The 26,884-nt window shown below is 40.0% G+C and overlaps 1 protein-coding gene and 1 long non-coding RNA gene across 5 annotated transcripts in view; both read left to right on the top strand.

Annotated features, from left to right (window-relative positions):
• The window catches only part of PLPP4 (phospholipid phosphatase 4), a 61,833-nt gene extending 53,406 nt beyond the window's left edge, over positions 1-8,427 (top strand). The window contains exons 6-8 of one of the 2 annotated variants that reach the window (XR_010611327.1): positions 2,816-2,986; positions 5,358-5,636; positions 6,923-8,427. Coding sequence is in view for 1 of the 2 variants with exons in the window: in XM_065672958.1 (XP_065529030.1) it covers positions 2,816-2,986; positions 5,358-5,546; positions 6,923-6,933 (371 nt within the window). In the remaining variant the exon portion in view is untranslated. The remainder of the gene's footprint in view (positions 1-2,815; positions 2,987-5,357; positions 5,637-6,922) is intronic. The other variant, XM_065672958.1, reaches the window with a different exon arrangement.
• Positions 8,428-13,666: 5,239 nt separating this feature from the next.
• Positions 13,667-26,586, top strand: LOC136011318 (uncharacterized). Of its 3 annotated transcripts, none has more exons than XR_010611330.1 (3): positions 13,667-13,706; positions 13,995-14,049; positions 26,148-26,586. It is a non-coding gene; the product is annotated as an uncharacterized LOC136011318 (long non-coding RNA). The 3 variants fall into 3 exon arrangements; XR_010611328.1 differs by having other exon boundaries at positions 13,685-13,792; XR_010611329.1 differs by lacking the exon at positions 26,148-26,586 and adding an exon at positions 17,655-17,788 and having other exon boundaries at positions 13,685-13,792.
• The last annotated feature ends 298 nt before the right edge of the window (positions 26,587-26,884 follow it).

Genomic DNA, 26,884 nt, shown 5'->3' on the forward strand with positions numbered 1-26,884 from the left:
TTCAGTTTTGTTCACTCCATTTACTCAACTGGAAGATGGAATGGTGCAGACGAGTCCTGTTCTTGCAGTCTCAGGTAAGTTTAGACATGAATCTAGTTCCAAAGGTCTGCAGAACGGACAACCCTGTGTCTGCTCACAGATGTGGATGTGTGTTGTTAGTAGTGACAGCACAAGGGGTAACGGGTTAAAACTTAAACAGGGGAAGTTTAGATTGGATCTAAGGAGGAAATTCTTTCCTGTTAGGGTGCTGAGGCACTGGAATGGGTTGCCCAGGGAGGTTGTGAGTGCTCCATCCCTGTCAGTGTTCAAGGCCAGGTTGGATGAAGCCTTGGGTGGGATGGTTTACTGTGAGGTGTCCCTGTCCATGGCAGGGGGGTTGGAACTGGATGATCTTGAGGTCCTTTCCAACCCTAACTATTCTATGAGTCTCTAAAGAGCTGCAGGTCTTTGATACAAAAGACCATGCCACATAAATTATCTAGTGCAACTGGAAGAGCACAAGAGAGGCGAGTGTTGTCTTTTGTCATATGCCAGTGGCTATTCTAGGGAATGTGACAGGCACAAGAGCATGTCTACACTGGAAAGAAGCAGCAGTGTTTCCTTGGGTTTTTTGTGTGTCAGTTTAGATTGAGTACTGAGAGTTGGAGAGGATGTTTAAAACAGGGGAGAGTGTATTCCAATTTTATGAGATGTTGTCAGGATCATAGATGTATTTTCATCATTGTGGCTATAGCCTGGTGCTCTGACTATACAGCTCACAACCTGTTTCTGTGTAAGACATGTTACTCTTAGGAAAAGAAATTTCAGAAATACAATGATGTAGAAATGTCAGAAGAAATTATTTCTTATCTAATAGATATTCTTAAAGGCGAGTTTATATGTCATATGAGTTTATACGATACGTAAGAAGGTAAGCCAGTCTGCAAGAAACTTTTCTTTATTCAGGATTGTTTGTTATATATTAAAGTTTGCCTCCCACTGCTTCTGACAAGTACAGAATCAGCAGTGGTTGAAAAAGCATGTAGAAAACAATGTAGTTTGTATAGTGGCTTGATGATAAATCAGCATTCTGTCTTGCTCTGCCTGTCTAAAGAAGTGATTTATCTGTGTGTTTGAAGATTGAAACCAAATTTTCAGTAATTGCATTCAAACAGTTATTCACTATAATCTTACGAAACTACTCCATTGTACTGTCAGCTAAAATTGACCGTCTCATAGATTCATCAGCAGAACACAAAGCAATGGCTTTATCACATCTAGCATTTGGGAACATGAAGAGGAGGGCATTTGAAAAGCCCTAGCAAGAGATTAGGAAAGAAGATGCATGCCTAACTATCCTGTGATTCTATGATATAGTGATTTTACCATTAAATTCACTGGATGCACAATCAGAACAGGGTATGTATTATGAATGTGACCTGTTAGTTCTTGTGGAGGCACTTGTATATCACAAAGATAAAAAGTATAAAGGCAGCCAGGAAAAGAATTTCAAATGCTTAGATAAATATTTATAATTTCGCTACCTGTGCTTTATGTGCTCATGTTCTATTTTGATCTTTGCAGTCAGCAGCAAAGCTGAGTATGACATTTGTGGAAAATAGAAAACGTATTTCACAGCGCTACCTGTTCAAGTGCAACACTACTTTTCCTGCAGTAAAAAGGAGAGAAATGCTCAAAAGCTTTTGTAAAAAGCATTTAAAATGTATAGTAAAAATATAAATCCATCTGGTATTCCTCTGGGAGGTGAAAAGTAACAAGATGAAAAATGTTCATTACGGAAACTTGGTGCCCGAGTTCTGTCACCACTGCCAGTTGTCTATTTCTATAGAAAAAGGTTAATGGAACTTATGATTCTTGTTTAAATGTAATTCCATTGCAGTAAAATCTGACTGAATCCTTTTCTGCTTTGAACTGTAAGTGTTTAGAATAAGTCTAAAATAGGAAAAGCTGCACTGAAAGTTAAGAATTAAAGGGCTTTTGTGATTCCAGTTTTAAAAATTGCCTAAATGTTTAATTTCATGTGCAAATAAAATTGGGAATTCTTTCCACAGGCAATGTCTGCCCCGGAGGAAAAAGCTAAATTGCTAATGGAAAAAAACCCTAAATTGCTGTTGGATAGATGAATGTCTAGAGATACCACAGTATTTGCAGACTTGTCAGATTATGTGAAAGCTGAGTATCTAAGAGAAGGAAGTTGATTTGCTTTTCAGTGTTCACTTGCCTGATTGCTTGCATTGCTACATAGATACCACTATTACTGTGGAGAACATACATATGTCATGGATCTTGTGGCAGAATACTTTTTCCCTTTTATCCCCCTAAGAATTGTGATTATGTAAAGTTTTGTAAGATCATTGTTGCTTTATGAAAAAAGACAAAGCAAGAAAACTCTCTACCTAGGCAATTTGCTACATCCTTTTAAAATACTGACTTATAACAGTGTCAGTTATATGGTTGCATAGGAATCACCATTCGAGCTATGAAACCCCCTCAATGTTTTGCAGATCATAGAATCCCAGACTGGTTTGTGTTGGAAGGGACCTTAAAGCTCATGGAGTTCCAAACCCCTGCCATGGGCAGGGACACCTTCCCCTAGTCGAGGTTGCTGAAAGCCCCATCCAACCTGGCCTTGGGCACTCCTAGGGATAGGCAGATGGGCCATCTCAACGTAACTTAGCTCCTAATAGCACCCTAGAAAGTCCAAGGCTTCTGTCCAGTAGAACGATCCTGCTGTCAGTTCTTGCAGATCTTAAGGGACAGTATTGTTACAATGATAATGACAGAATTATTGTAATTCTGTGCTTTTCTTTATCAGTTGCATTTTCAGGCCTTGGCTTTACCACCTTCTACTTAGCTGGAAAGTTGCATTGCTTCACGGAAAATGGCCGGGGGAAGAGCTGGCGGCTTTGTGCAGCAATTCTCCCACTCTACTGTGCCATGATGATTGCCCTGTCTCGTATGTGTGATTACAAACACCACTGGCAAGGTGAGCCATGGAGACACCTTTTTTTTCTGCTATTTTTTATTAGCCTTGTATTTCTTTGATTATTTTAGTTAAATCACACGAGTTAAAACTCATCATAGTATGCTATAGATTTTCCTTGCTCCTGGATTGATGCTAAGGGTTTCAGTGTCTGAAATTTTACTGCAGGGTCTCTTTATTATTCTGTATTTTTATGTACACAATGTACATCATCGCAGTTACATACAAATCTAGATCAGTGGTGGTTTATATCATCCTTTTTTACAAGTGTACACATGTGCCACAGCTGTCCTGGATGGATCCAGCTATAGGCTGGATGTGGCCCATTAGAAGCTCTGCCTAGTCCATGCCTACTGCTTCTCCATGTATCTGCAAGGTGCCTGTTGGGTACGTGAGGGACTGCTAATATATGGACACGTGCATTAGACTAGACTGATGCATCTGTGTGTAACTAGTCACTGCAAAGATGCATTCAGTCATTTGTATTCTGGTTATTGGATGCACATGATGTAATACACTGCTTTTCGTTCATATCGAAGTATATTTGGCATGAGGTAGGTTCATGTTCCCTCCTTGAGAAATATAGAAACATTGCATACCAAGCTATATAGCATAGATTGCAACAGATTCTGCTCACACTGAAAACTTGCTGCAAAGTTTGATGCTTTCTGTTCTCTTAACTTTTTTGGCCAAGGTCCTAATTGCTCCCAAGTTGTCACTTCTACACTTTCCAAAGTCAGGTTAAGGAAGAGAAATATTTTATTTTCTTGTTCTGTCTTGTTAAAAATGATTTTCCATAGCTTTGGCCTGCATCTATTTTTATGTTGATACTTTGTTATATTGACTAGTTGTTAGGGTTGGATTCAGCATGGTACCATACACATGGTTCCCGTGAATACGCAACAGACTGTAACTGCAAATAAATGTTGAATGTATTCAATATGGATGAGGAGGTTATTGAAGCAGCATGCAGTGCCTTTCATGATCATAAAGTATATTCACAAAGCTAAAGAAACATGCTACACAATGTTAAAGCTTACCTTTGTGAAGGAGTGACAGTTATTGACAGAATGGGAGATGGCTCTTAAGTCTTCAACAGCAGCATCTGTTATATGAGTGAATCGTATAAAAGGTCTGCTTGTAGATGAACTTGCATCCTTAAAAGTCTACCTATAATGAACCACAAGGGATATGCTTAAGTGAAGCATCAGGACTCTGAAGGATGCTTAATCCTAAGCTTTTATATACGCAGATGATACGGTGTTTGCTACATCTTGTTAAAATAAAAGACTGTGTCAAGCCGTATTCTAGCCAGTAACTTTTACCTCACTTCTATTATTGTTTGTGTTCAGATCTGAGGATTTCAAAGTCAGTGTGTATTTTCAGTGATATTTTGATCTGGTTGCTTGAAAATGAAACATAGGATCTGAGTATATTAGTAAGACAGAGGGAGAATCTGACAACTGAACAAATCCTCTTACATTTCCAGTGTTGTGTGGTTCCCATGGAAAACTTGTAATTGCCCATGTGTGAGAGCTGCAAATATCTCACACACTGGCTTTATTTTATCCTATTTTATTTTCTGGTATGGGATAGCAAAGAGTATCAAAAAAATTCAAAAGGTGTCAAATCAGTTATCAGGCATGCTTAGTCTTTGACCATTCAGGTTCTTTTAGGAAGAATTCACCCAGCTTGAAATGGTCCTTGACAGCTGTCTTTCTCTGTAGTTACAAGTGAAATTAATTGTTCTAGCTAGAGTGGCCCACTTCTGAAGGAAGATAATTTTGCATCTTACATTCTACTTGCTCCTTGTCTGCATTGGAGAATGCCTTCTGGAATACGAAACAAGAGTAGATCTCTTGTAGCTGTCATTCTGGAGGTACTTGGACAGAGACAAGGAGCAGACTGCACACAGTGCAATAGTTTGTGGTATAGATCAGTGGGAGAGCTCTGGATGCTGTAAACAGCATAGTTCTGCTGTATTGCTCATAAATAGAAAACCTGATGGTGGTCATTGTAAATCATGGCACACTAGAAGAGGATACATGGGCTGCTTATTCACAAATGTTGGTCAGAGGAGATCTGCAACATCATGGAGGCCTCATGGAGGCTGTTCTATTCCCCTTGTTCATCACCTGAAACACAGCCAATTATCTAGATTTTGGATATTCAAACTCTTGGAGAAGTCCCCAACAAAATACTGATTTTGTGTCCTATGTGGTATTGGGCTCCAAATCCTTTATGAAAGTTTAAAGTTCACAGTTTCTGGGTTAAACACTTCCAGGTCAACCAGATGTCTTTTATTTACAGTTGTTACCACTGCCTGACCTTTCCATAGTAACATGCTTCTGGTTTTGTTGCTTTTCTTCTCTAGATGCCTTTGTTGGGGGGATCATTGGCCTCATTTTTGCTTATATTTGCTACAGACAACACTACCCTCCTTTGGGTAATACAGCGTGTCATAAATCTTATGTCAGCCTGCTAGATCAGACCTCTATGAAGAAAGAAGAGAGACCTACAGCAGATAATGCTACTGGCCTGCCTCTAGAGGGAATAACTGAAGGTCCTGTATGACTTTAAGAAATGTGCAGAATGAACTTTTAGCCTTCTCACATTTCCTCCAAACTGGTCTCTTAACACAGTGTTTCTTACTGTATGTTGTTTTTCTTTTGTTTCTTTCCTTTTTATAAAGAGAAAATAAATATTTTGGTTTTAATGGCATAATAGCATCATACTTCTAAAGTTAAATTCTCAGTTCATATTGACTTGCTGAATTATCTGTTTTCAGTCTGCTGCGAACAGATAAGCTACTTGAGGGAAGGGGAAAGAACACGAATAAAAACAATCTTATGTGGACAAATGGTTAAGAAAGTGATTTTAAGAAGATTTGGTTAAGGACAGGGTAGATCTGGAAATAGATTTTCTAAAGTACTGAGTATCTCCTAGCAGGTTCTGGTCATCTTCAGCACTCATTGATTTTGATGAGTGATGAATACACAAAGCACTTTTCACCTGATGCTCAACATCTGTTGTGTCTAGACATTTCTCTATATAACTTAGTAAGTTAGGGCATCAAATTTATGTTTAGCTTGTTGCCTTCTAACATTAAAAAAATCTCCACATGCTGGTAAAACTTTGTATTAATTGTCAAGTTTTGACAAGGTCATTCTAGTTACTACTTGAGCTACTAATGATCAAGCAGCCAAAAGGTGTGAATGGGTAAGTGTTTGTAAGAGCCAAGCTTCATGCACTAGTGGTTTCACAGGATGATTCTGACAGTCAAGAAATTCCACACTGTTAAAATTATTATATAGCTTACGGAAACATATGTTCATAGGAAGGATTAGAAACTTGGCGTTTAAATAAAATCTGCAGTTTTTTGAGGGCAGTCATGGTAATTACTGCCGAAACAAAATGAAATAACACCCATGACATTCAACATGCTGAAGTCTTTGTAAAAAGTTTTAAAAAATCCAAAAACTGTGAGGATAAAGAATCACAGTGTTTTCTGTGAATCTCGGTGTGCCACTTCATTCCCGTGCAGTGACCCACTGCAGCATTGGCGATCTAAAGAAATGCAAAGATTCTCATTTGTGACTTTGGGCACACGACCATGAATGCTTGTGATGGTCTCCAGAACTGTAACATATCCATAGGAATGCTTGAGACAGTTTTCCACTAGACCCATTCCACATTTTCAGCTCATCATGTTCTTGAGCATGGTGTTTGCGAGGGTTGGCTTGGTACCTCGATTGAAACTCACCAGAATCAAAACACTGTTGGTATGGAGAAGATTACTGAGTGTATGATTTTAGTTAATTTATTATGGGTAGGACCCTGTTTTATTATGTATGCACTACGCAGTATACCTCCCATTCCTGTGAAATGATGTACCTTTGGGTGGCAGAATGTCAGATTCCAGATTTTTTTTTCCCTTAGGTATCCTGTGAAAATGCAGGCAAATGTTCCAGACCACACCTTGGCAGCTGAACATTTCTTATCTGGAGCTGCTGGTTAAAGCGATCAAGATAGCGCTGATCAACGACCATTATTACGGTGCTTTAGACTGGAGGATACTGCTGCCATAATTATAATTTCTGTGTTACTGTTGGAATATGTATTGGCCTTGTAGGCATTTTGTGATTCAAACAGCTCAATATCTTCATGTAAAGCTTGTCACTTACTTTTCTCAAAGGTAAGCTTTGTAGATTTTTCTGAGAAGAGCTACTTCCTCATTGGCAACACTTGAATTTTTATAGAAAGCAAGTAAATTAGAAGCCCTTTAAAAATAAATGTAGTAATTGTGTACAAGAGGATGCAACCTTACTATGTATAAACTTATATGATATTTGGAAATAACTATAAATAGGAAATGACATTAAGGAACAGAATGTAAAAGGCATGAACCCAGGAGGGTTCTGCAGAAATTAGGCCTGATTTACTTGTAAAACTGATACCAGTTTGAGTGCATCAGTTAGAAACAGGTTTTTTTTTCTGACAGTTACAGTATTCTGAGCTCTAGAATAGAGACAGTTACCCAAATGTAACTGGGGTTGCTGATGTATATATGCTGGTTCACAAAACTAGCATCAGCAAAGCAAAATTATTCCAGCATTGCGTTTGCACTGAATTTGACAAAGCACTCCTCTAGCGTAATCAAGGTCTTATTCTAGAAATCCACACAATTTAGTGGAGGTTTAATCTTTCTACAAAGTTTTTAAACCATCCTACAGAATTCTGTAACAGGGATATCATTTTGTATTATTTCATAGGGGAGGATTACTGAAAGCCCTACACTAAGGGTATCATGTCTTTACATTATACAGGGCTTAGCCATTAGCTTTTTCTTTCAGCAGGAACCCTAGTCTTCCAGGTTATATGCAAATGTTAAAAGAAAATAAATCTTAAATGAAAATTAGCAGTTTAATACTGATGCATAGAGCATTTTGCATGTTTTTATATAGATCTGGCTTATTCTCAAAAACGAGTGGGGCCTCCTAAATGTGCTGTACACATTCCTAGTTATTTTGATGGCTTTTGATACAAATGAGCTATCTTTGGCATGAGGAAATCTTATGCAGCCCTCAAATGAGTAGTGGCTGTTTAAAGATTGGAACACAAGTGTAATGCAGCGTAAATACTTACATTGCAAGAGTAATTGGTGAACTTTGCCGAGCGGTAAAGAATAACATATTTTAATGGGAATAATTAAATTGAAAGTCATCAAATAGACAATGTAAAAGCTTTGATTAGAATGTAATTAGAATTATGAAAGGCTTAATGAAATGAAACTTGTGGAGGGATCTGTGGGCACTGTAATTACCAGTGCAGTCAGCATAAGGAAGGCATTTCTGTGGATCAGTGTATTTTAATCTCATGCTTTCTCAGTGTGAAGGAAATGTAATGTTGTAACACACCAATAAAACAACACGTGAATGTGGGTTTATACATCTCTGTGTTATCATTTTTCTGCAAAGAATAAAAGTTACCAAGTTTCATTAATAAACCACATGGAGTATTTCAACAAAACAAGCCCTAATGTGACTGCATTATTAGCAAACAACAGCAGTTCCAGAAGCCATTACTGATACCACTCAACTGGAGCAGCCTTCCTCCTGCTATCCAACTTGTATCCAGGAAAATGGGCCGTGTAAGTCTGTGAGGTTGAAATCTTTAAATATTTAACCAGCTAAACTGCAACAGGTCCCTTTCATCTGCCAAGTTCCATATTTCAAATAGCACTAGGAGTGCCATATTTAATAACAAGTGTGGTCGGACTAGAAAAGGAGGATAGCATCTAATTGAACACAGCAGAAATAACCTGAATCCAGGAGAGGCATGAGCTTGTGAACCAGCCAGCAAAATGTCCCACAGTGAATGCATGTCTCAGGCAATGTGTTAGAATACAACTGGAGCATATACACTGATTCATTCTCACATTTTCATGTTGACTTGCTCTGACCTAAGAGAGGGGAGAAATCTTCAACACAGCAGCATCAGGATGATGGAAATGGGAAGGTCAGACACACATTTCTGTTGCTTTTGAAGTTCAGAATGTGTTCAGAATTGCTACAAGCAATATGTAACAATGATTATGAAATTAATGTATTACCTACTCACCAGTGTTGCTGCTTACAACAGTGCTGTGCCAGCTGGGACAAGCACAATGCAGGTCCTCTGTGAAAGAGATACACTAGGTTTCTATTAATTCATGGAAAGAAAACAGGAATTCTGCTCTTCATTACACCAGTGTAGCTACTGTTGGGTTGTGTGGAGTTACTCCAAAATAATACATCATCAAAACACAACTTGAGATTTTGGTCTTTCATCACTACAGGCTGGATCTTGCTTTCAGTAAACTCTTAACAACTTAAATGTGAAAAGGAGAGTGTATAGTTCCTTTTGAAACATACAATGTTATATTGCAGGAGTCATCCTATTGTGGGTGTGCATTAAACAGCAAATAGTTTCAGGACTTGTACGCCTACACACATGTCTTAGGAGGGACATTCTAGGAATGCACAGCTACCATTTCAACAGGGCAGGAAAACCTTCCATGTCAATCTGGGTAATAGAGAGGTTTAAAGCTGCATGAACATCTGTCTAATGCAGAATTTCTTTCTTGCAAGAGACAATGCTGAACAGTTGTTATTTTTCTCCAGAATTCTCATGATCAAAGAATTTAAACATCCTCAGGGCCTGGAGCACCTTCGGTATGAAGATAGGCTGAGAAAGTTGGGGCTGTTCAGCCTGGAGAAGAGAAGGATGCATGAAGACCTCATAGCAGCCTTCCAGTACCTGAAGAGAGCTTATAGGGATGCTGGGGAGGGACTCTTTGTCAGGGACTGTAGTGACAGGACAAGGGCTAATGGGTTAAAACTTAAACAGGGGAAGTTTAGATTGGATATAAGGAGGAAGTTCTTTACTGTAAGGGTGGTGAGGCACAGGAATGGTTTGCCAGGGAAGCTGTGAATACTCCACCCCTGGCGGTGTTCAAGGCCAGGTTGCACAGAGCCTTGGGTGAGATGGTTTAGTGTGAGCTGTCCTTGCCCATGGCAGTGGGGTTGGAACTGGGTGATCTTAAGGTCCTTTCCAACCCTAACTATTCTATGATTTTCTCCAGATGTTCCAGTGTTTTTCTCTAATTCTTTTCTCTATTCTCTTAGAAAGAAAATCATATAAATAAGCAGCTCCCTTTATTAAGACCACTTAGAAAGAAATATAGGAACAGTAGAAATGAAATAAAAAAGTAAAGCACATAAATCAGAATTAGCAAACTGTGCAAAAATCAGTTTTATGCAGAGCAAGCAAAACAATATCATATTGCTCAAATGGTGTTTGTAACTATGCTGTTAAGACGATTGGTAATCTTTAGGTAATGCTATAAATTAGAATTCAAGGCCATGTTAATATGCTTTAAACCCCCCGAAGAAAAAAAATCTATAAATAAACAACAGTATATCTAGTGGATGAGACACGATGCAAAGAGCAGTTAGAAATAGTTCCAAATGATTTCATTTAGTTGACTCTGTTATAAATACAAAATGAAGGCACCCACTAGGGTTTTATTCCCACTATGTAAAGTGTATCTTAAAGTTGCTAAGCAGAACCAAATTGTCAGAGTGAGGATTAACAGCCATAGGTATAAACTGTAGGCGTATTTTCCATATTACTCTGTAGCATCTTTACAAGTAAGCTGAATTTCTACACTGCTCTCCTAAAAGGCTAAAACTAAATTAGAAGTTTCCAGTAGGATGCACTCAGTTTCATACAGTTTATTACAGAGAGAACTCCCATTCCATAGGAGTACATAGCTTTCCTTGCTCAGGCAACATCCTCTGAACAGAGAGAAAGCATGATCATTTTGCCATGAAGTCAAAACTTGCTCAACATGAATAAAATTAAAATGAGAAGACTGGGAGGATATTTTTTGATACTTGGAATTGAACCGGAATTCCTTTTACAGATGCTTGGCACAATAACAGAATGCTACAGGTTTCTTTGCTTAAACTTGCAGAGATAGCCAAGAGATCAGCATCCAGACAATTCAGGCCAGATTCTGAACCCAAGTTACTATAGTAAAAACACCTGAGATGCAATAGATGTATCCTGAAGTTGCATAGTAAAGACCTGCCCAGTATTATTTTGCTGCCAGCTTCTAAGAAACTTTTCCAAAGGGAAAACCAAGAGGCATTTGGGGCAGTCCACATTATGTAGCAACGTATGAATGGGGCATGAAATGGAAAATCCTTGCTCAGTGCTTTGACTTGACCAAAACCATATAGCGATGCATTCGACCAGTTCATGGGTATTGCAGAATGTCAAGCATGGGCCACAATTCAACCAGGTGTGTAAACCTCAAACCTTTGGACTGAGTTTCCCTGTTAGTTTACCAAAAAAGACTTAATTTCACTGGCAGCTTTACAGCTGTAATCTCTTGTTCTGTCTACCTACTACAATTTAACACTTGGTATGAAGACTCAATCCACATGGTCTGAAACAAGTTTATTCCCAGGGGTAGATGGGGTTGGGCACAAGGATCCTGTTTTTTATTCCAGTGTTTGCTTTTATCTGGCCTCTTGTTCACACATATAGCTGTGCTTTTTAATTCCCCTCCCATGTCCTGTGAGCTCCTTCAACTCCCTTCTTTTCATCTCCAGAGCAGCTACTCTACTGATGAAAGGAAGCGGAAGAGAAATGTTTGCTGACATCTACACATACCTCCTCCTGGATGGTGTCTGTCTCACTCCTCTCCCTTTTCAATCCTCTCTACATGCATTAGAGGATTTTAAAGCGATCTTCTCTGTTATTTTGTTGTATATTCCCTTGTTCCTATTTGAAAACTGCCTTCTTCTGGTCACAGCTTTAGTCAGCTCGATATACACCACCATCACCCCTCCTTTGAGACACTGATTTAATTTGCAGACTGGACTGGTTTGACATAGCATTTGCAACTCTGTATTTCCACACTCAGGGAAAGCAGCCAGCAGTTGCTTTGCAATCAGCTGCTTGGGTTAACTTTCTCTCTTTGATGTAAATAAAATATATAGGCTGACACTAAGAGCTCTGCACAAGTAGATTAGATTGACATGAGTGAGGCAGCTCACAGGATTATAAACACTGCATCTGAAGCCTGCCCTGCACATCCCTGCCCCTTTTGGGTTAAGCAATGCAGTGCAACAGCACTCAAGGCATCAGCATGCAGAATGGAAATATCTGCCTAAGCTGCATGAATGGACAAATAGAATCATGAAATGGTTTGTGTTGGAAGCTACCTTAAAGCTCATCCAGTTCCAGCCCCTGCCACGGGCAGGGACACCTTCCACTAGAGCAGCTTGCTCCAAGCCCCTGTGTCCAACCTGGCCTTGAACACTGCCAGGGATGGGGCAGCCACAGCTTCTCTGGGCACCCTGCGCCAGTGTCTCACCACTCTCACAATAAAGAACTAGGTCCTAATATCTAAACAAGGGAATGTTTGATTTACTAGTCTCAACAGCCTTGTTCATTGACCCTAGCTGGACACACAGAGTAGGCGATGCTCCAAGGAGTTAAATTATTGTCAAAAATCTCCTTTAGCTTTGTATTCAATTCTTTGTATCAGGGTCATTAGGAGAAAGGACTCCACACTTTACTGAGGGTGATGCTTACAAATCATTTATTGTTACTCAGACTGTCAAATAACTATCATCTCCTTTACCAGACAGACTTAATGTACAATACTAATGTATTAGTCTGTATTCCGTGCACATCATTTCTTATCATCATTACAGGGCATTTGTGTATACAAAACTGAATTTCATCTTCATTTCCAGGCCAACAAATTGAAGCCATAATAAAAGATTCAAATGTGATTTCTTACTGAAACCAATATAACACTGTAAAAAAGAAAGGAGAAAAGAACATTATGGCAATGTCACAATGTCACTCTAATCTAGGAAGTGTAAGCTTGTCTATGGAGTGAATGTGCTGGATTTCATATCTGCAGCACTGTCCAACAAAGATAAAGCAACTTAAATCATTCTCTATATCAGTGAGTGTGAAAAAGACTGGAGCTGGCTTCTTCACACAAATAATTTAATGAACAAAAGGTTAGAAATCATGTTTCTGAGGTTTGTTTTGGAAACCGGAATTCCATTTCACAAGCATGTAATTGGTTAGAAAATAGGTTTAATTCCATATGCACATAAACCTCAGAATTTTAGGAATATTTTAATTTAAAAAATCTTAAAATCTCTCCATACAGCTCTTTGAATAAAGCTCATTGAATAAAGCATGTGGAGAGAATGATTTCCACCCATGCTTCTTCAAGGCTTCCAACCCACTCATGTCAAGCAAATGCCCACAATAACAGGGTTATTCTCAAGTGGGTTCCTTTCCTAATTCTACCCCAGGCTGAGAAACCTCCCCCAAACCATCAGTTTGACTTCTGTTTCTGTGAATTGTTCTGATGGGAAATTGTTTCATTTTCTCTTTTAACCAGTTTAGTTTTAGCATCAGCTGGAGTTCCCTCTTTTTCAATACTGAAAGAAAACTCCTGTGCTACTCACCCCCAAAAGAGATGAGCACAGCTGATCCAAGTATCCACTTCAGGCTAATGGAGAACAAGCACCATCACAGGCAAACCCAACATCCTGCATCGAGGCTTTTAATGAGAGTTGGCAAGTTTAGAAGGTAGAGAGGTGGTTTGTGGTGTAAGAAGAGGTGTTATAAGAGCTTATGACTAGTAAGTGGTTTTAAGTTTCAGTGAAGAGAGGAAAGCAGCCTCTGTTCTATTTAGGAGTTCTCAAGATAAACGGATCAAAGCTAGTTGTGAGTGCATCTCAGCTGTGAGTTTGTGAAGTTTAAGCATTGCATCGTTTAAAGCAGTGAAACTGCAGAAGGGGTTTGTGTTATGGATAAAGGGGGGACAGAAGACTTGACTTTAATTCTTGATGTCCCCTAGTTTGTGGAAGGTTTCTGCGGCAGGGAGAGTTAGAATTTTTAGCTTCATATTGTTTTTGTAACTCAACAGATGGTGGCACACTGGGGTTTGTGTTAGTTTCTAAGGACTTGCACGTACCTATGGGGTAAGTAAATGCATATTTTGCCATTATCTTGTCTTTGCTAATAATAGAAGGAAAAGTTGCACTACTTCTACTGCTGTCTTCCTGTAAAACTGTAGTCATGACAAGAGGGTTTATGGAGTTTAATGGCACTGCTAGTGGCTGTACAATAAGAAGCATTTATAAAGCAATGAATGTGGATTTGAAGAAAGGTGCTTACAAGTTAAACCATAGGAAGACCACCTCATTATGTTGTGATAATCCGTTAAATAGCTGGAGTCACTGCTGTAATTTGTATCACCATTCAGAATCTTATGTGGTGTGTAACAACCTCAGAACCCACTCAAGTAAATCATACATTAAGGACTGTAAGCTTGCTGTTCCTCTGCTAAATCTTTGCTGGTAGCATTGCTGACATTCACCTAGGTACATCGATATTGTGACGAATTTGTTTAAACACAAGAACTAATGGGCACAATATGATCTAAAACAATGCTGTGACCTGAATTTCAATGGCTTTGCTGGGGAGACCGGTACTGAAATGCATTTTGTTTTCAGGTTAACTCGACTGAAAGCTTTTCTGTCACTTCCCCATTATACTGAATTTTCACTTAAGGAGGGCAAGAGGTATTATTTACCATTCTAAGTGTGTTAAAGGAATAAAGGTTAGGTTCAAAGGGGGATACTAATCATACAATGTTCAGATAAGTAGGGAAAGATTCACAGATACTTTCTGCTTCTAGCCCTGCTAGAGGATCGCCACAACTGATATTTTAAGGTTCAGGATTGTGCTTTTCTAAAACACTATGCCTTTCTTCCGGCTAAATAGTGTGCTTATGGTTTGGGTCATTTCTAAATGGTTACAGTAGATCCCACAAACTTTTGTGAGCTAATGTTACTACGCAGGGGAAAAGTTGAGTATTTTAGGTGCAAGGGTTTTTTTTTAAATGGGCTTTCAGTACCTTTTGTGTGTGGTGATTGCTCTCTATCCTTAAACAGTGATTCCCAAAGGTGATTATTTAAGAAACAGATTCTCCGGCAAAGCACTGGCTCTTACTATTTCAGTTAAATGACTTTCTTTTTTGCTTTCAGTAATTCAGGGTACACAGCTGAGCAGATTTTGTTCAGTGAAGCTGGAAGAGGCTGATATAAGTGGGGTCTGAGCCAGTTTCCACCCAACGTTCGGCCCTTAAAATATAGCTTAGTGGCTCTGGGCTTTCTTTATAGTCAACACGCCATTCTGTACTTGGACTGCTCTAATGGAGGGTTTAAACCTCCAGTTCCAAGTGAATCCCTGACTCTGCTTAGGACAAATACAGATATCAGGCCTGATAAGGTGTCGTGGTTTAAACCCAACCACAAAGCTCATTCACTCACTCCCCCCCTTATTCTTTCCTTCCCACACCTGACCCTCCCCGCTTCTGGAGGGATGGGGAGGAGAATTGAGAGAATGTAACTCCCACAGGTTGAGATAAGCACAGCCCAGTAACTAAGGTATAACACAAACCACTGCTGCTACCACCAATGATAATAATGATAAGAGAAAATAACAAGAGAAGAGAATACAATACCACTGCCGAATGAGTTCGACCCCCCTGAATAGAAACTGTGCCCTTCCAGGTAACTCCCCGTTACCTCCCTTGGCCAGAACAAACATTACTTAGCAACAATTAAAACCAATCGGTGTTATCAGCTCTCTGCCCAGGCTGGAAGTCAAAACAGAGCTTGCACCAGCTACTAAGAAGGAGCAAAATGGCTACTGGTGAACCCAGGACATAAGGAAAGGCTTATACCAAAATTAATGTCATTTCTAGTCATTAAGAAACAGAACTTTGATCACTGCTTGAATCAACGGAAGCCAAATATAGTTGGGGAATACTAGCATTATACCGTGCATTACTTTCTATAAATTTTGTGGTAGGCATGCTTACGCTCTTAAATAAGTCATCATAAACTCAAAATAGTTCTTTATATGAGATAAACTTCCCTGAACTCTAAAAGTGGGTCAGTCACACTGTTTTATTTCAACAAATCTTAATATCAATTATTCACATTGCTAACCTAGCTCTGATACAGTCTTTCTTTCCTGGTACACAGTAAATGCGGATAATAGGATGATGGATGTCTGCGGTACCCATGGTTTGAATTGCTTCTCAACACCTATAAAGGTTTGGGAGTTTTGTGACAGTTAACTTAATAAAAATTACTCACTTTTCAAGTCTGTAACTGCTGTCCGTGATCAAGCTTTGCCTTGGCTATGGGAGAACATGACTGAAATACCCCTTCCAGAGCTTCCCCAGGATGCATTTCAGTGCATCTTTTTTTGGTAGCCAAGCTAGTAACTGTTTGAACAGGGCAAGTGAATACAAAGAGTAAACTTAAAGACACATCAACACCACCACAACAATTCAAATTACTCTGCAGCCTTGGAAAGCTGTGAAGTTTGTACAAGTCCTGTATTTATATAAGCAATGGGTCTGCAATATTCCAAGTCATTAAGTATTAATGCTGACTTACAGTGAGACATTCAAAATTGTGTGTGCTAAGAGTTTAATGATTTTAAGTACCTGAAAAATTGTTTGAGTAGTTTTAATTATTGATCATGTCTATTATGCATATTTTCTCTTAGATTTTCTGCTAAGTAAAAATCTTGATTAGAATTTGGACATGGAACATGGGGTTACTCCTGCTTTGCTTGTGAACTGTTTTATTCATGGTCTGTGTGTTTGCGCTTGCTTTGTTTTCCCTTATTTATTGGACATCTGAGAGCTTGTTATTGTTAGATGACTGCTTACTGTGACACTACTGCTCCCTAAGTCTGCCTGGCTTCATGGTCATTTCTGATTGGATTGAAATGGGATCATAACAGAGGGTTGGGCTAGAGGAATGAAGTCAGCAGCTGCCTGAGGTGCTTTAAGCTGAACATCTTGCTTTTGTGCAGGTAGTGGCTGCCTTCATTTTGACTGCTTTATCTCCTTTGCTAAGTAGAAAAGGGAGATTCAGGCAATCAAAGATAAAGGTTTATCTTTTTGAAAACTTGAACTGGGGAATGGCTGGGGTAAGCCCTGGAAGCTTCCTCACTGAAGGGCTATTTTATCCCTTGTGCTCACTCAAACAGCCTCTTCCTGAAGCAGATGGAGATTAATACCATTCACCTGACAGAGCATAGACAATTTATACTGCTAGGAATATAGTAGAAATGGTTTGTCTCAACTCTTTTGTTCATTCCAGTTCTTGTGACTCATGAGATTGTAATGTGGAAGGAGGTCTGTTTTTCTTTCTGAAGTTCAGTGACTGTACTTTGCTTGCCAAGTAGTCATTTGTCACGGACTTTTTATGGCCACGTGCAGTAACTCATTTCTGCAATAGTCCTTCATCTCTTTTTTAATGAGGGGAGTCACGGATTATGGAAAAGAGCTATATGCTGTGCACTATAAACCTTGAGCCTGGAACTATGTAATAGTTGCTCCATCACAGGAGGAAAAGAAACAAAGACAACTTGCACTTGAGCATACACGTCATACAAGAAATAACTGGAAACATTTCCTCTGCAGTGTAAGCAATCAGTAATGACCTACTGCATTTCTGTATGGTCCAAATTAACACCAGCTCTTTGCTTTACAATTTAGTGAGTCGGGAAATTTGTTACCTGTGAACGAAGACGACTGATTTGCTACAACGCTACATTGAACTCAAGTGGCTACTTGCTTGGATTTGTCCATTACATAGGCTGTGTTTTAAATGTAAGACTAGATTTGTTCCATCCAGCATTGCAAATTACCTGTGAAATCCATAGAAATGTGGCTTTGTGCTCAAAGATGATATACTGCAAGCATTAGCAACCTGTATGAGATCACCAGCATCTCAGCTGAGGCGGCAGTTCCTGGATGGATATCCATGGAGTACATGTTCATTAAATAGGTGAAGTACAGCAGTGATAAAATGATTAGACACTAGGGCTATTAAACAAAGTCTTGCTGCAAATGGAAGCTGTAAGACAATGTGTTATCAACATGGTGTGTGTGACTGAGAAACAGGTGTCTTCCTGGGATGCTGGCTGGGCATTCATGGAGGCATCCATTATTCCATGGGAAAGCTTCTATAATTTCTTTACATACAATAATGATTACTACTCTGCTTTGATATAAGCAGGAAGGACTATAGTGATATTTTTCCCTACCTCCCTCCTTGATCATTAATGTAATGTAATGTAATTCATTAATGTAATGCACTTACAGAGAACACCTTTAATTTTTCAGGCTTCATGCCTCCTAGTAGAAAAATGCCTTCCAGCTATTTTATTTGGTATGTTCCAGGACAAGAACATCTGGAAAGCTGCAGACAATAGCACTGATAGATTGTCCTGCAAACTTTTACAAACCCTTAAACCATCCCAATGAGTAGGAAGTCAAGTAAGGGATCTAGGAGACCGGCGTGGTTAAACAAGGAGCTGCTGGGCAAACTCAAGTGGAAAAGGAGAATCTATGGATTATGGAAGGAGGGGCTGGCCGCTTGGGAGGAATATAGGACAGTTGTTAGAGGATGTAGGGAGGCAATTAGGACAGCTAAGGCCTCCTTGGAACTCAATCTTGCTAGTCGGGTTAAAGACAATAGAAAGGGCTTCTTCAAATACATAGCAAATAAAACTAACACAAGAGGCAATATAGGCCCACTGCTGAACGAAGTGGGTACCCTGGAGACAGAGGATATAAAGAAGGCAGAGGTGCTGAATGCCTTCTTTGCCTCTGTCTTTACTCCTGCAGACTCTCCCCGAGGGCCCCGGATTTCTATAGCCCCAGAAGGAGTCAGGACAAAGGAGGAGTTTGCTTTGGTAGATGAGGATTGGGTTAGGGATCAGCTATGCAAACTGGACATCTGTAAATCGATGGGTCCGGATGGAATGCACCCACGGGTGCTGAGGGAGCTGGCGGAGGTCATTGCTAGGCCACTTTCCATCATCTTTGGTAAGTCGTGGGAAATGGGCGAGGTGCCTGAGGATTGGCGGATGGCAAAGGTCACACCAATCTATAAGAAGGGCAAGAAGGAGGACCCGGGTAATTATAGACCGGTCAGCCTTACCTCCATCCCTGGAAAGATGATGGAACAACTTATTCTTGACTCCATCACTAGGCATATCAAGGATGAGGGGGTCATTAAGAACAGCCAACATGGTTTTATGAGGGGGAAGTCATGTATGACCAACCTTATAGCCTTCTATGAGGAAGTGACTAGGTGGAGGGATGATGGTAGAGCGGTAGATGTAGTTTTTCTTGATTTCAGTAAGGCATTTGATACTGTCTCCCACAGCATCCTCATAGATAAGCTAAGGAAGTGTGGGCTTGACGATCAAGTAGTGAGGTGGATCGAGAACTGGTTGAAAGGAAGAAGGCAGAGAGTTGTGGTCAATGGCGCAGAATCTAGCTGGAGGTCTGTGACTAGTGGAGTTCCTCAGGGGTCGGTGCTGGGACCGGTGCTGTTTAATATTTTCATCAATGACCTGGATGAGGGAACTGAGTGCACCCTCAGCAAGTTTGCTGATGACACAAAACTGGGAGGAGTGGCTGACACACCAGAGGACTGTGCTGCCATTCAGCGAGACCTGGACAGGCTGGAGAGTTGGGCGGGGAGAAACTTGATGAAATTTAACAAGGGCAAGTGTAGAGTCTTGCATCTGGGGAAGAACAACCCCATGTACCAGTACAGGTTGGGGGTTGACCTGCTGGAAAGTAGTGAAGGGGAAAGGGACCTGGGGGTCCTGGTGGATAGGAGGATGTCCATGAGCCAGCAATGTGCTCTTGTGGCCAAGAAGGCAAATGGCATCTTAGGGTGCATTAGAAAGGGAGTGGTTAGTAGGTCAAGAGAGGTTCTCCTCCCCCTCTACTCAGCCTTGGTGAGGCCGCATCTGGAATATTGCGTCCAGTTCTGGGCCCCTCTGTTCAAGAAGGACAGGGAATTGCTTGAAGGAGTCCAGCGCAGAGCCACAAAGATGATTAAGGGAGTGGAACATCTCCCTTATGAGGAGAGGCTGAGGGAGCTGGGTCTCTTTAGCTTGCAAAAGAGGAGACTGAGGGGTGACCTCATCAATGTTTACAAATATGTGAAGGGTAGGTGTCAGGATGATGGAGCTAGGCTTTTTTCAGTGATATCCAGTGATAGGACAAGGGGCAATGGGTGTAAACTGGAACATAGGAAGTTCCACGTTAACATCAGGAAGAACTTCTTTACTGTAAGAGTGACAGAGCACTGGAACAGGTTGCCCAGGGGAGTTGTGGAGTCTCCTACACTGGAGATATTCAAGGCCCGCCTGGACAAGTTCCTGTGTGATGTACTGTAGGTTACCCTGCTCTTGCAGGGGGGTTGGACTAGATGATCTTTTTAGGTCCCTTCCAACCCTTGGGATTCTGTGATTCTGTGATTCTGTAATTGGTTATATTTATTATAAGCATAACTTTAAGATCTTCAAGATAGTGAAGAGTCATTGTGGAACATTTTATTTCTCAAACAGTAGGCCAAATCCATCACTATTGTATGACTTTTTGATCCTAAAAAAGCCATTTTATTTTTACTCACATAATAATAGCCCTCAGTTCTAGAGCTTTGCTTCAGGTTAGTACAAGCTCTTAAAAATGAGGGACAAGAAGTTTTGCAAAGAGCAAAGCTCCATTGCTCTGCCTCATTACAGCCATGTAAATTGGTTCTTTTTAGTCGTGTATCCAAAGGTTCAAAACAATATTCAAGGTGTTCAGAAGATGCTCTTGCACATCTTGAAAAAGTCTACTGCAATTCAACAACGAGTTTGCGGTCCTTAGGTGACCGTCCAATTTGGTAGTAATTTATTCTGGGAAGTATCTATCCTTTTGACCTTTCTATGATGATTGTCTGTAATAACCTTACATATGTATTATTATTCTACATCTACATCCTATTATGTCTTATTAAGAATTACATTAGTCCATATTTAGTCATGATAGAAAACACTGTATTGACTCATAAGTTACATTGTTTCTCCAAGGTAAATCACTGTTTACCTTGTGTTTAAGGGTGGGAACATAATATCAATAGATAAGCAAATAACTATTTGCATACGCAAATAACTATTAATGGCGAGAACATTTATCAGCTAATGTTAATCATAAAATAGGGTTTGGATATCCTGGGAAGAAGTGTTTGCTTCCTCAGCTCATCACTTTATGCCTTTCATATTCTACTCAGGAAACCTCTCTAGGTAGTTTCATAAAGATCTACTCCTTGTAGCTTATGCATCTCTAATTTATTTTTAGCTTGTATATTAAATTTCATAGAACCTTGCATGTTCCATTCTTCCAGCTAACCCTACTAGTTAACATCAATAGTTCTTTGCACCTGTCCATCAGAGCAGCTTGTTTTAAAGAGAATGTTGCTCCATAAAAACAGAGAAGTTATTTGTTAACCAACAGGTATCCATGTGGCAGCAAATTTTGTAGCCTGCTTATGCAAGTTCTAATATTCAGTAAAAACCATAACGATGCAATTAAAATAGATCATCCCTGTGTCTCTGTAGAAAAAAGGGTTTGCAAAACCAACGACCCCTGCAGTACATACAGTTGAAGAGCTGCATTGCCTGCACCCCCAGCACTCAGCGCTGCAGATGTCCTCTGTGTGCAAGGGTTCTATCTCTTGGTCAACAAATAGCATCAGATGAGCCTTGGCAGGAGCTCTAAAATCTGGCTTCCTGAATGGTACTTCTGTACCCTGTGAGTTTTTAACAGAAGTTTATGTATGAAGGTCTTATTTTCTCTACATTAATTTGCCATGAATTATCCATTATAAATGATATAATTAATTTTAAATCCACCAAGGGATAAATCTGGAAATACCCCAGGAAGACTATGGATCAGCTACAGGGAAAGTTGGCTAAATAACCTACGTTTATCTTTACTAATGAATTTTAATAATCGATGGCATACCAATCACTATAATAGTGCAGCTCTTGCGTTTCAGAACAGATTAAGTGACAGTTTAGCTGCAGTTATGTACCTTTGCAGGAAGCTGACAGGAAAAGCTTTCCTACTGCAGGCAGCATGAATTTAGCACACCTCACATTGACACCTACCTCAGTGTCATGAGAAATAGATATACACGACCACAGGCTTAAAAAAATGAGGTCATGGTCAGTATTTAGGCCCTAACTGAAGGTCCTAAAACCTATTACACTGAAGGTAACATCTCTAAAGCGAAATAAAGCTTGGAACAAGAACTGGTGCCTGAAAGTCCGAGATAGTAATAATCAAACTGAAAATAATATACTGCTTCTTTAAGTGGAGAGATGTATTCCTAATCCTTTCTTATTAGTACATACAAGTAGTAGCATCATCGCTAGGTAAAGACCATACATCAGGTCTCATACATCTGTGCTCTAATTAAATCTCAGATAAATGGGAAAGTCATATTTTTTTTCCTATTTGAAGTCTATTAATCTATGTAAGTGGGTGATTAAACTTGCAACCAGGAAACAACCTCTGGATTTAGAATTTGGACTCTGGCTATGACAGGTAAAAAGGTCCAAAGGAAACATTTCAGAGGAGTTCCTTAACTTGGAATTTCTTTTTCATCAGTTTGCGATTGAAGGAAGGTTATGTCTTCAGGATTTATTGGAAAAAACAAGGATACTGAATATATATCATGGATTTGTTATTGCAGGCTTAAACTTTTCACCCCTTTCCTCCCCCTCAGCCCACACTATTTTCTGACTGACAAATACACGTTTAATTTTCCAAACATCTACTGCCAAAGCTATCAGGAAGAATTTTTATTGTAACTTTTCCTACTTATTTTTACCTACTAAGAGAGAATGGATTTTTTGAGTCTTTCTTGCTTTATAAATCAGCAGTATTAGCACAGTAACACACACAAAATTTAGGCATATATTTTAGGTAGTAAAAGCAAAAAGAAATTAAGTGGGTTTTGGCTCTTGAGCTAGGGTAAGAAACACTATTTCCAATGTGGCATGTGTCCTCATCCCATCGGTTCTCTGGCTCTGAAGACTTCCTAAAGTTTTGGGGATCTCTTAAGCTTGTCAACAGTCAACTTGTTAAATGCGGTGTGCAAGTTGTCACTGATCACTGTTTCCCAGCAAGAATCCCTGTAGGAGTTGTCAGCTGTTCTTCATCTGGCTTAGTGCACAGTCCTTTAGGGATTTATATTTATTGCTGGAATTTTCCTGAAAATAACCTTCATAAAACCCAGGATTCATGAAATATAGAAAGTTGGTGTCTATAAGTATTTGCTAATATCACCTCATTCTGTACTGAACTGTGGTTTTTTGTATTGGCAACACTGCAGTTAGGTAACAGGCTCATATGGTTATGATGCCTGCAGTGCAGCTGCATCTGCTTCTTGAAGTCCGTGTTTTTCGGACTTAATTGAATTGAAAAACCCAACTTAGCATTTTCTATGTCCACATTGGTGATTGCAATTGACATAGAATCATAGTCATAGAACAGTTAGGGTTGGAAAGGACCTTACGATCATCTAGTTCCAATGCCCCTGACATCACTTACTATAGTAGATATATGTTTGGACAAGCAACTTCATGCAGCCATCAGACAACTTTGGATAACCTACGCTACTACCCCTTATGAACACAAGTCACCTATTTTTGATGTATCCTGTCTCAGTCCTGCGATGCAGTGACTCCCAAACCAAACTGTGCTTGTTCCCTCTGTCAGCATCATTGCTCCAAGCATCAGTTCTGTAAGAGCCCTTCCAGCTCCCAGGACCCTTCCCAGCTCAGCCAGTGCCTGAAGGACAGTGCTGCTGGCTCAGGCCAGGTCTTCTGCAAGGCTTACCCTTGCCATATCTGCTGGGAGAGCTGTGCTCCCGGGGACTTCCCAAACAACTGGCTGAACTAAATGTATGTGACAGTCACATCTATTGTTGCTGTTTCTGTGTTCTTAGGTCAATGACAGTGAGCTATTAGCAGAAACACTCAGCTTACCATTGAAGCACTGAGACTGGTACCAATTCTGATACCAGTAGCTGCTGTATTTCTGGTTCAAGAGCATTTTGACATCTGTCAAGAAAATTTTCCATTGCTATTGAATCTTAACGGCTCAGGCCTTTTCCAAAGCTGCTTGTCCTAACCTTACGTTAGTGGCATATTTGTCTCCTCCTTACTGCTAAGCTGCACGATACGCTTCTTTCTGGGGTGACACGTGCAGCCCAAATAGCTACTACGAATTTTATATTTTTAAAAAATTATATTTAGGGGTGCTATCCATGACCCCAGTGATGTGCAGCATTTAATTTTATTGGTTTCCTCTAAAACAAGTGCCCCTAACCCTTCCACAAGACCAGATTGCTCAAAGCCCCATCCACTTTCCTTCCATTCTTCCAAGGCTCTAACTATACCTTTGTGCTACTTTGACTATCTTCAGCTCAAGGTGTCTTTTTTAGTTTGCTTCTGCTAGCTGTTATTTGGGAATCAATGAAGGACACTGACAGAGCTTTCCATGCTAACAACCTAAATTCCAGCTGCTGGGCTGGGATGAGGAAAATCAGGTGCTTTGCATAAGGCACTTGTCTTCTAACTCTTGCTTGTCAAGGTGGTTATTCAGAGCAACCAGGATTTTTACCCTGAGGATTGCCTATCTCATCACCTCTAGAAAGACAAAGGGTTAGCTGAATCCCTACGAAACAATCCTTATGTGGACATCATACCTTAGAGAACTCTACTGTAGCAAGAGATAATTTGGCCCTTTGTTAGAGTCCTATTTCTTCCTGATTAATACCAACTTGAGCTTTGTAGTTGCCTCAGAAAATGTATGCACTGCATCAATACTGTGCCTGTCATTTCTGACTGCATCTGTCTGCAAGAATATATTTGCATTTCCTGATGGTTGGGCGAGGTTTAATAGATATCATTACTGTGCCACTCAATAAAGAAATGAGCAGAAAGGCTTACTGCAAATCGTGTGTTTGAGGAGAGTCAACTCATTAATCTAATTACCTACAAGCTCTAAAAATGTCTCATTGACTATGCTTGTTGAAGCATCAACACTGAACTAACAAACCCCCCCTTCCATTCAGGCAGCACAGGCCTGTTGCAAATGCCTGTTCTCTGCTAAGCAGTGTTGAGCAAAGGGTATGTGCTGCCCCTTGGTGCTCTGTGTGTGAACAGAACAGCAGTCCACAGTAATGTGTTAATGACACAGCTAATAAAAGATAATTGGGTAAAGAAAGCATCCACTCCAAAGAAAAGTTGATTTAACAGAAAATCTTGGTTTAACAATCTGCGTGCAAAATAATGGCTGATGGTATTAGCCTAAAACAGTCAGAAGTTTGCCTTTCAAACATTGTGTGTGTGGCTTTATCTCACTACAATATAAAATATTCTAAGAAAACAAATAGGATTTATTCTGCTTCATAGTGATGAAACTTGGATGGGGCAATCTTAAGGCCCATAAGGCAAGCCTACTGTTTCTTAAGCTACAAAGTTGTCCTGTTGCAGCTTGGATGGAGTTATTTTCCTTCCCAGTAGCTGGTACAGGGCTGTGTTTTGGCTTCTGTCTGAGAACAATGCTGATAACACACGGATGGTTTAGTTGTTGCTCAGTAGCACTTACCCCAGTTAAGGACTTTTCAGTCTTTCATGTTCTGCTGTTCAGGAGGGGCACAAGAAGCTGAAATGAAGCAGAGACAGGACAGCTGACCTAAACTAGCCAAAGGGGCATTCCATACCACAGCACGTCATGCCCAGTATAGAAACTGGGGAGAGTTACCCGGAAGGCCCAAATCACTGTTTGGTTCGGGCTGGGTATTGGTTAGGGGGTGGTGAGTGGTTGTATTGTACATCACTTGTGTTTCCTGGTTGTTGCTTGCTTTTTTTTTTTTTTTTTAAATAATTTTATTTTTTACTTCCCTATTTATTACTATTTGTGTTGTTATTTCTATTATATTCATTTTAATTATTAAATTGTTCTTATTTCAACCTGTGATTTTGCCTTTTCCTGATGTTCCTACCCATCCCAACAGGGCAGGACAGGGAGTGGTCAAGTGGCTGTGTGGTATTTAGTTGCTGGCAGGGCTTAAACCATAACATCAATGTACCAGGCTCCCTCTACAGTTTCTGTTGTCCTTTGCAGAGGACTTACAGTGGCAGAGGAGGAGGACAGAAATGACCTTGATTAAGGATGAAGCCTGGAGTAGCTCCTGGGGACAAGCAGACAACAGCCAACATTTGATTTCAATCAGCCTAAGCCCCGAGGCTGCTTTGAACTTAAAAATGCATCACAATCTTGGCTCTAGGTCCATGCATAGCTGAGAAAAAGCAAGAGGGCAAACCACAGTGAGAAGTGTCAGGTTTGTTGGCAGACAGTCCGATTGCTCATCACTCGGGAAGTTCCTTTAAAGCAAGTTTTGCTGATGTTTTCAGTGCCAGTAGGGCTCAATGAAGAGTTGCCACAGAACAGACCAAAGCAGTTGCCAGCATGAAAATACATGCTTTCAGTAATAGGATTTAAAAGTAACCCCAGTAAGGATGGGTGTTTCTTCCCTCTAGAGAGGAAAGGACACATAATAAGTTATTAGCTTACTGGGCATTCTATAAAAGGAACTGAACACAAATGAATGTGAAATTAAAATTTTATGTAAATGCACTGGATTAATACTTTTATACTGACTTAATTAGAACAAGTCCTTTCTCCTTGACAACAATGGTAATTATAAAGATCTTGATGCTTTAACAAATACATTTGGTAAGGAGAAATTGGACTATAGGAATATTGAACTGTTATAAAATCATGAAACAGTTTTATGGGGAACAGGGTGTTAGGGAGAGCCCTAAACCATCATAATGATCAGAGGAACTTGCAGAGCTTTA

This window comes from Lathamus discolor, chromosome 3 (assembly GCF_037157495.1).
Source record: "Lathamus discolor isolate bLatDis1 chromosome 3, bLatDis1.hap1, whole genome shotgun sequence".
In the NCBI taxonomy this organism is placed as follows: Eukaryota; Metazoa; Chordata; class Aves; order Psittaciformes; family Psittacidae; genus Lathamus; species Lathamus discolor.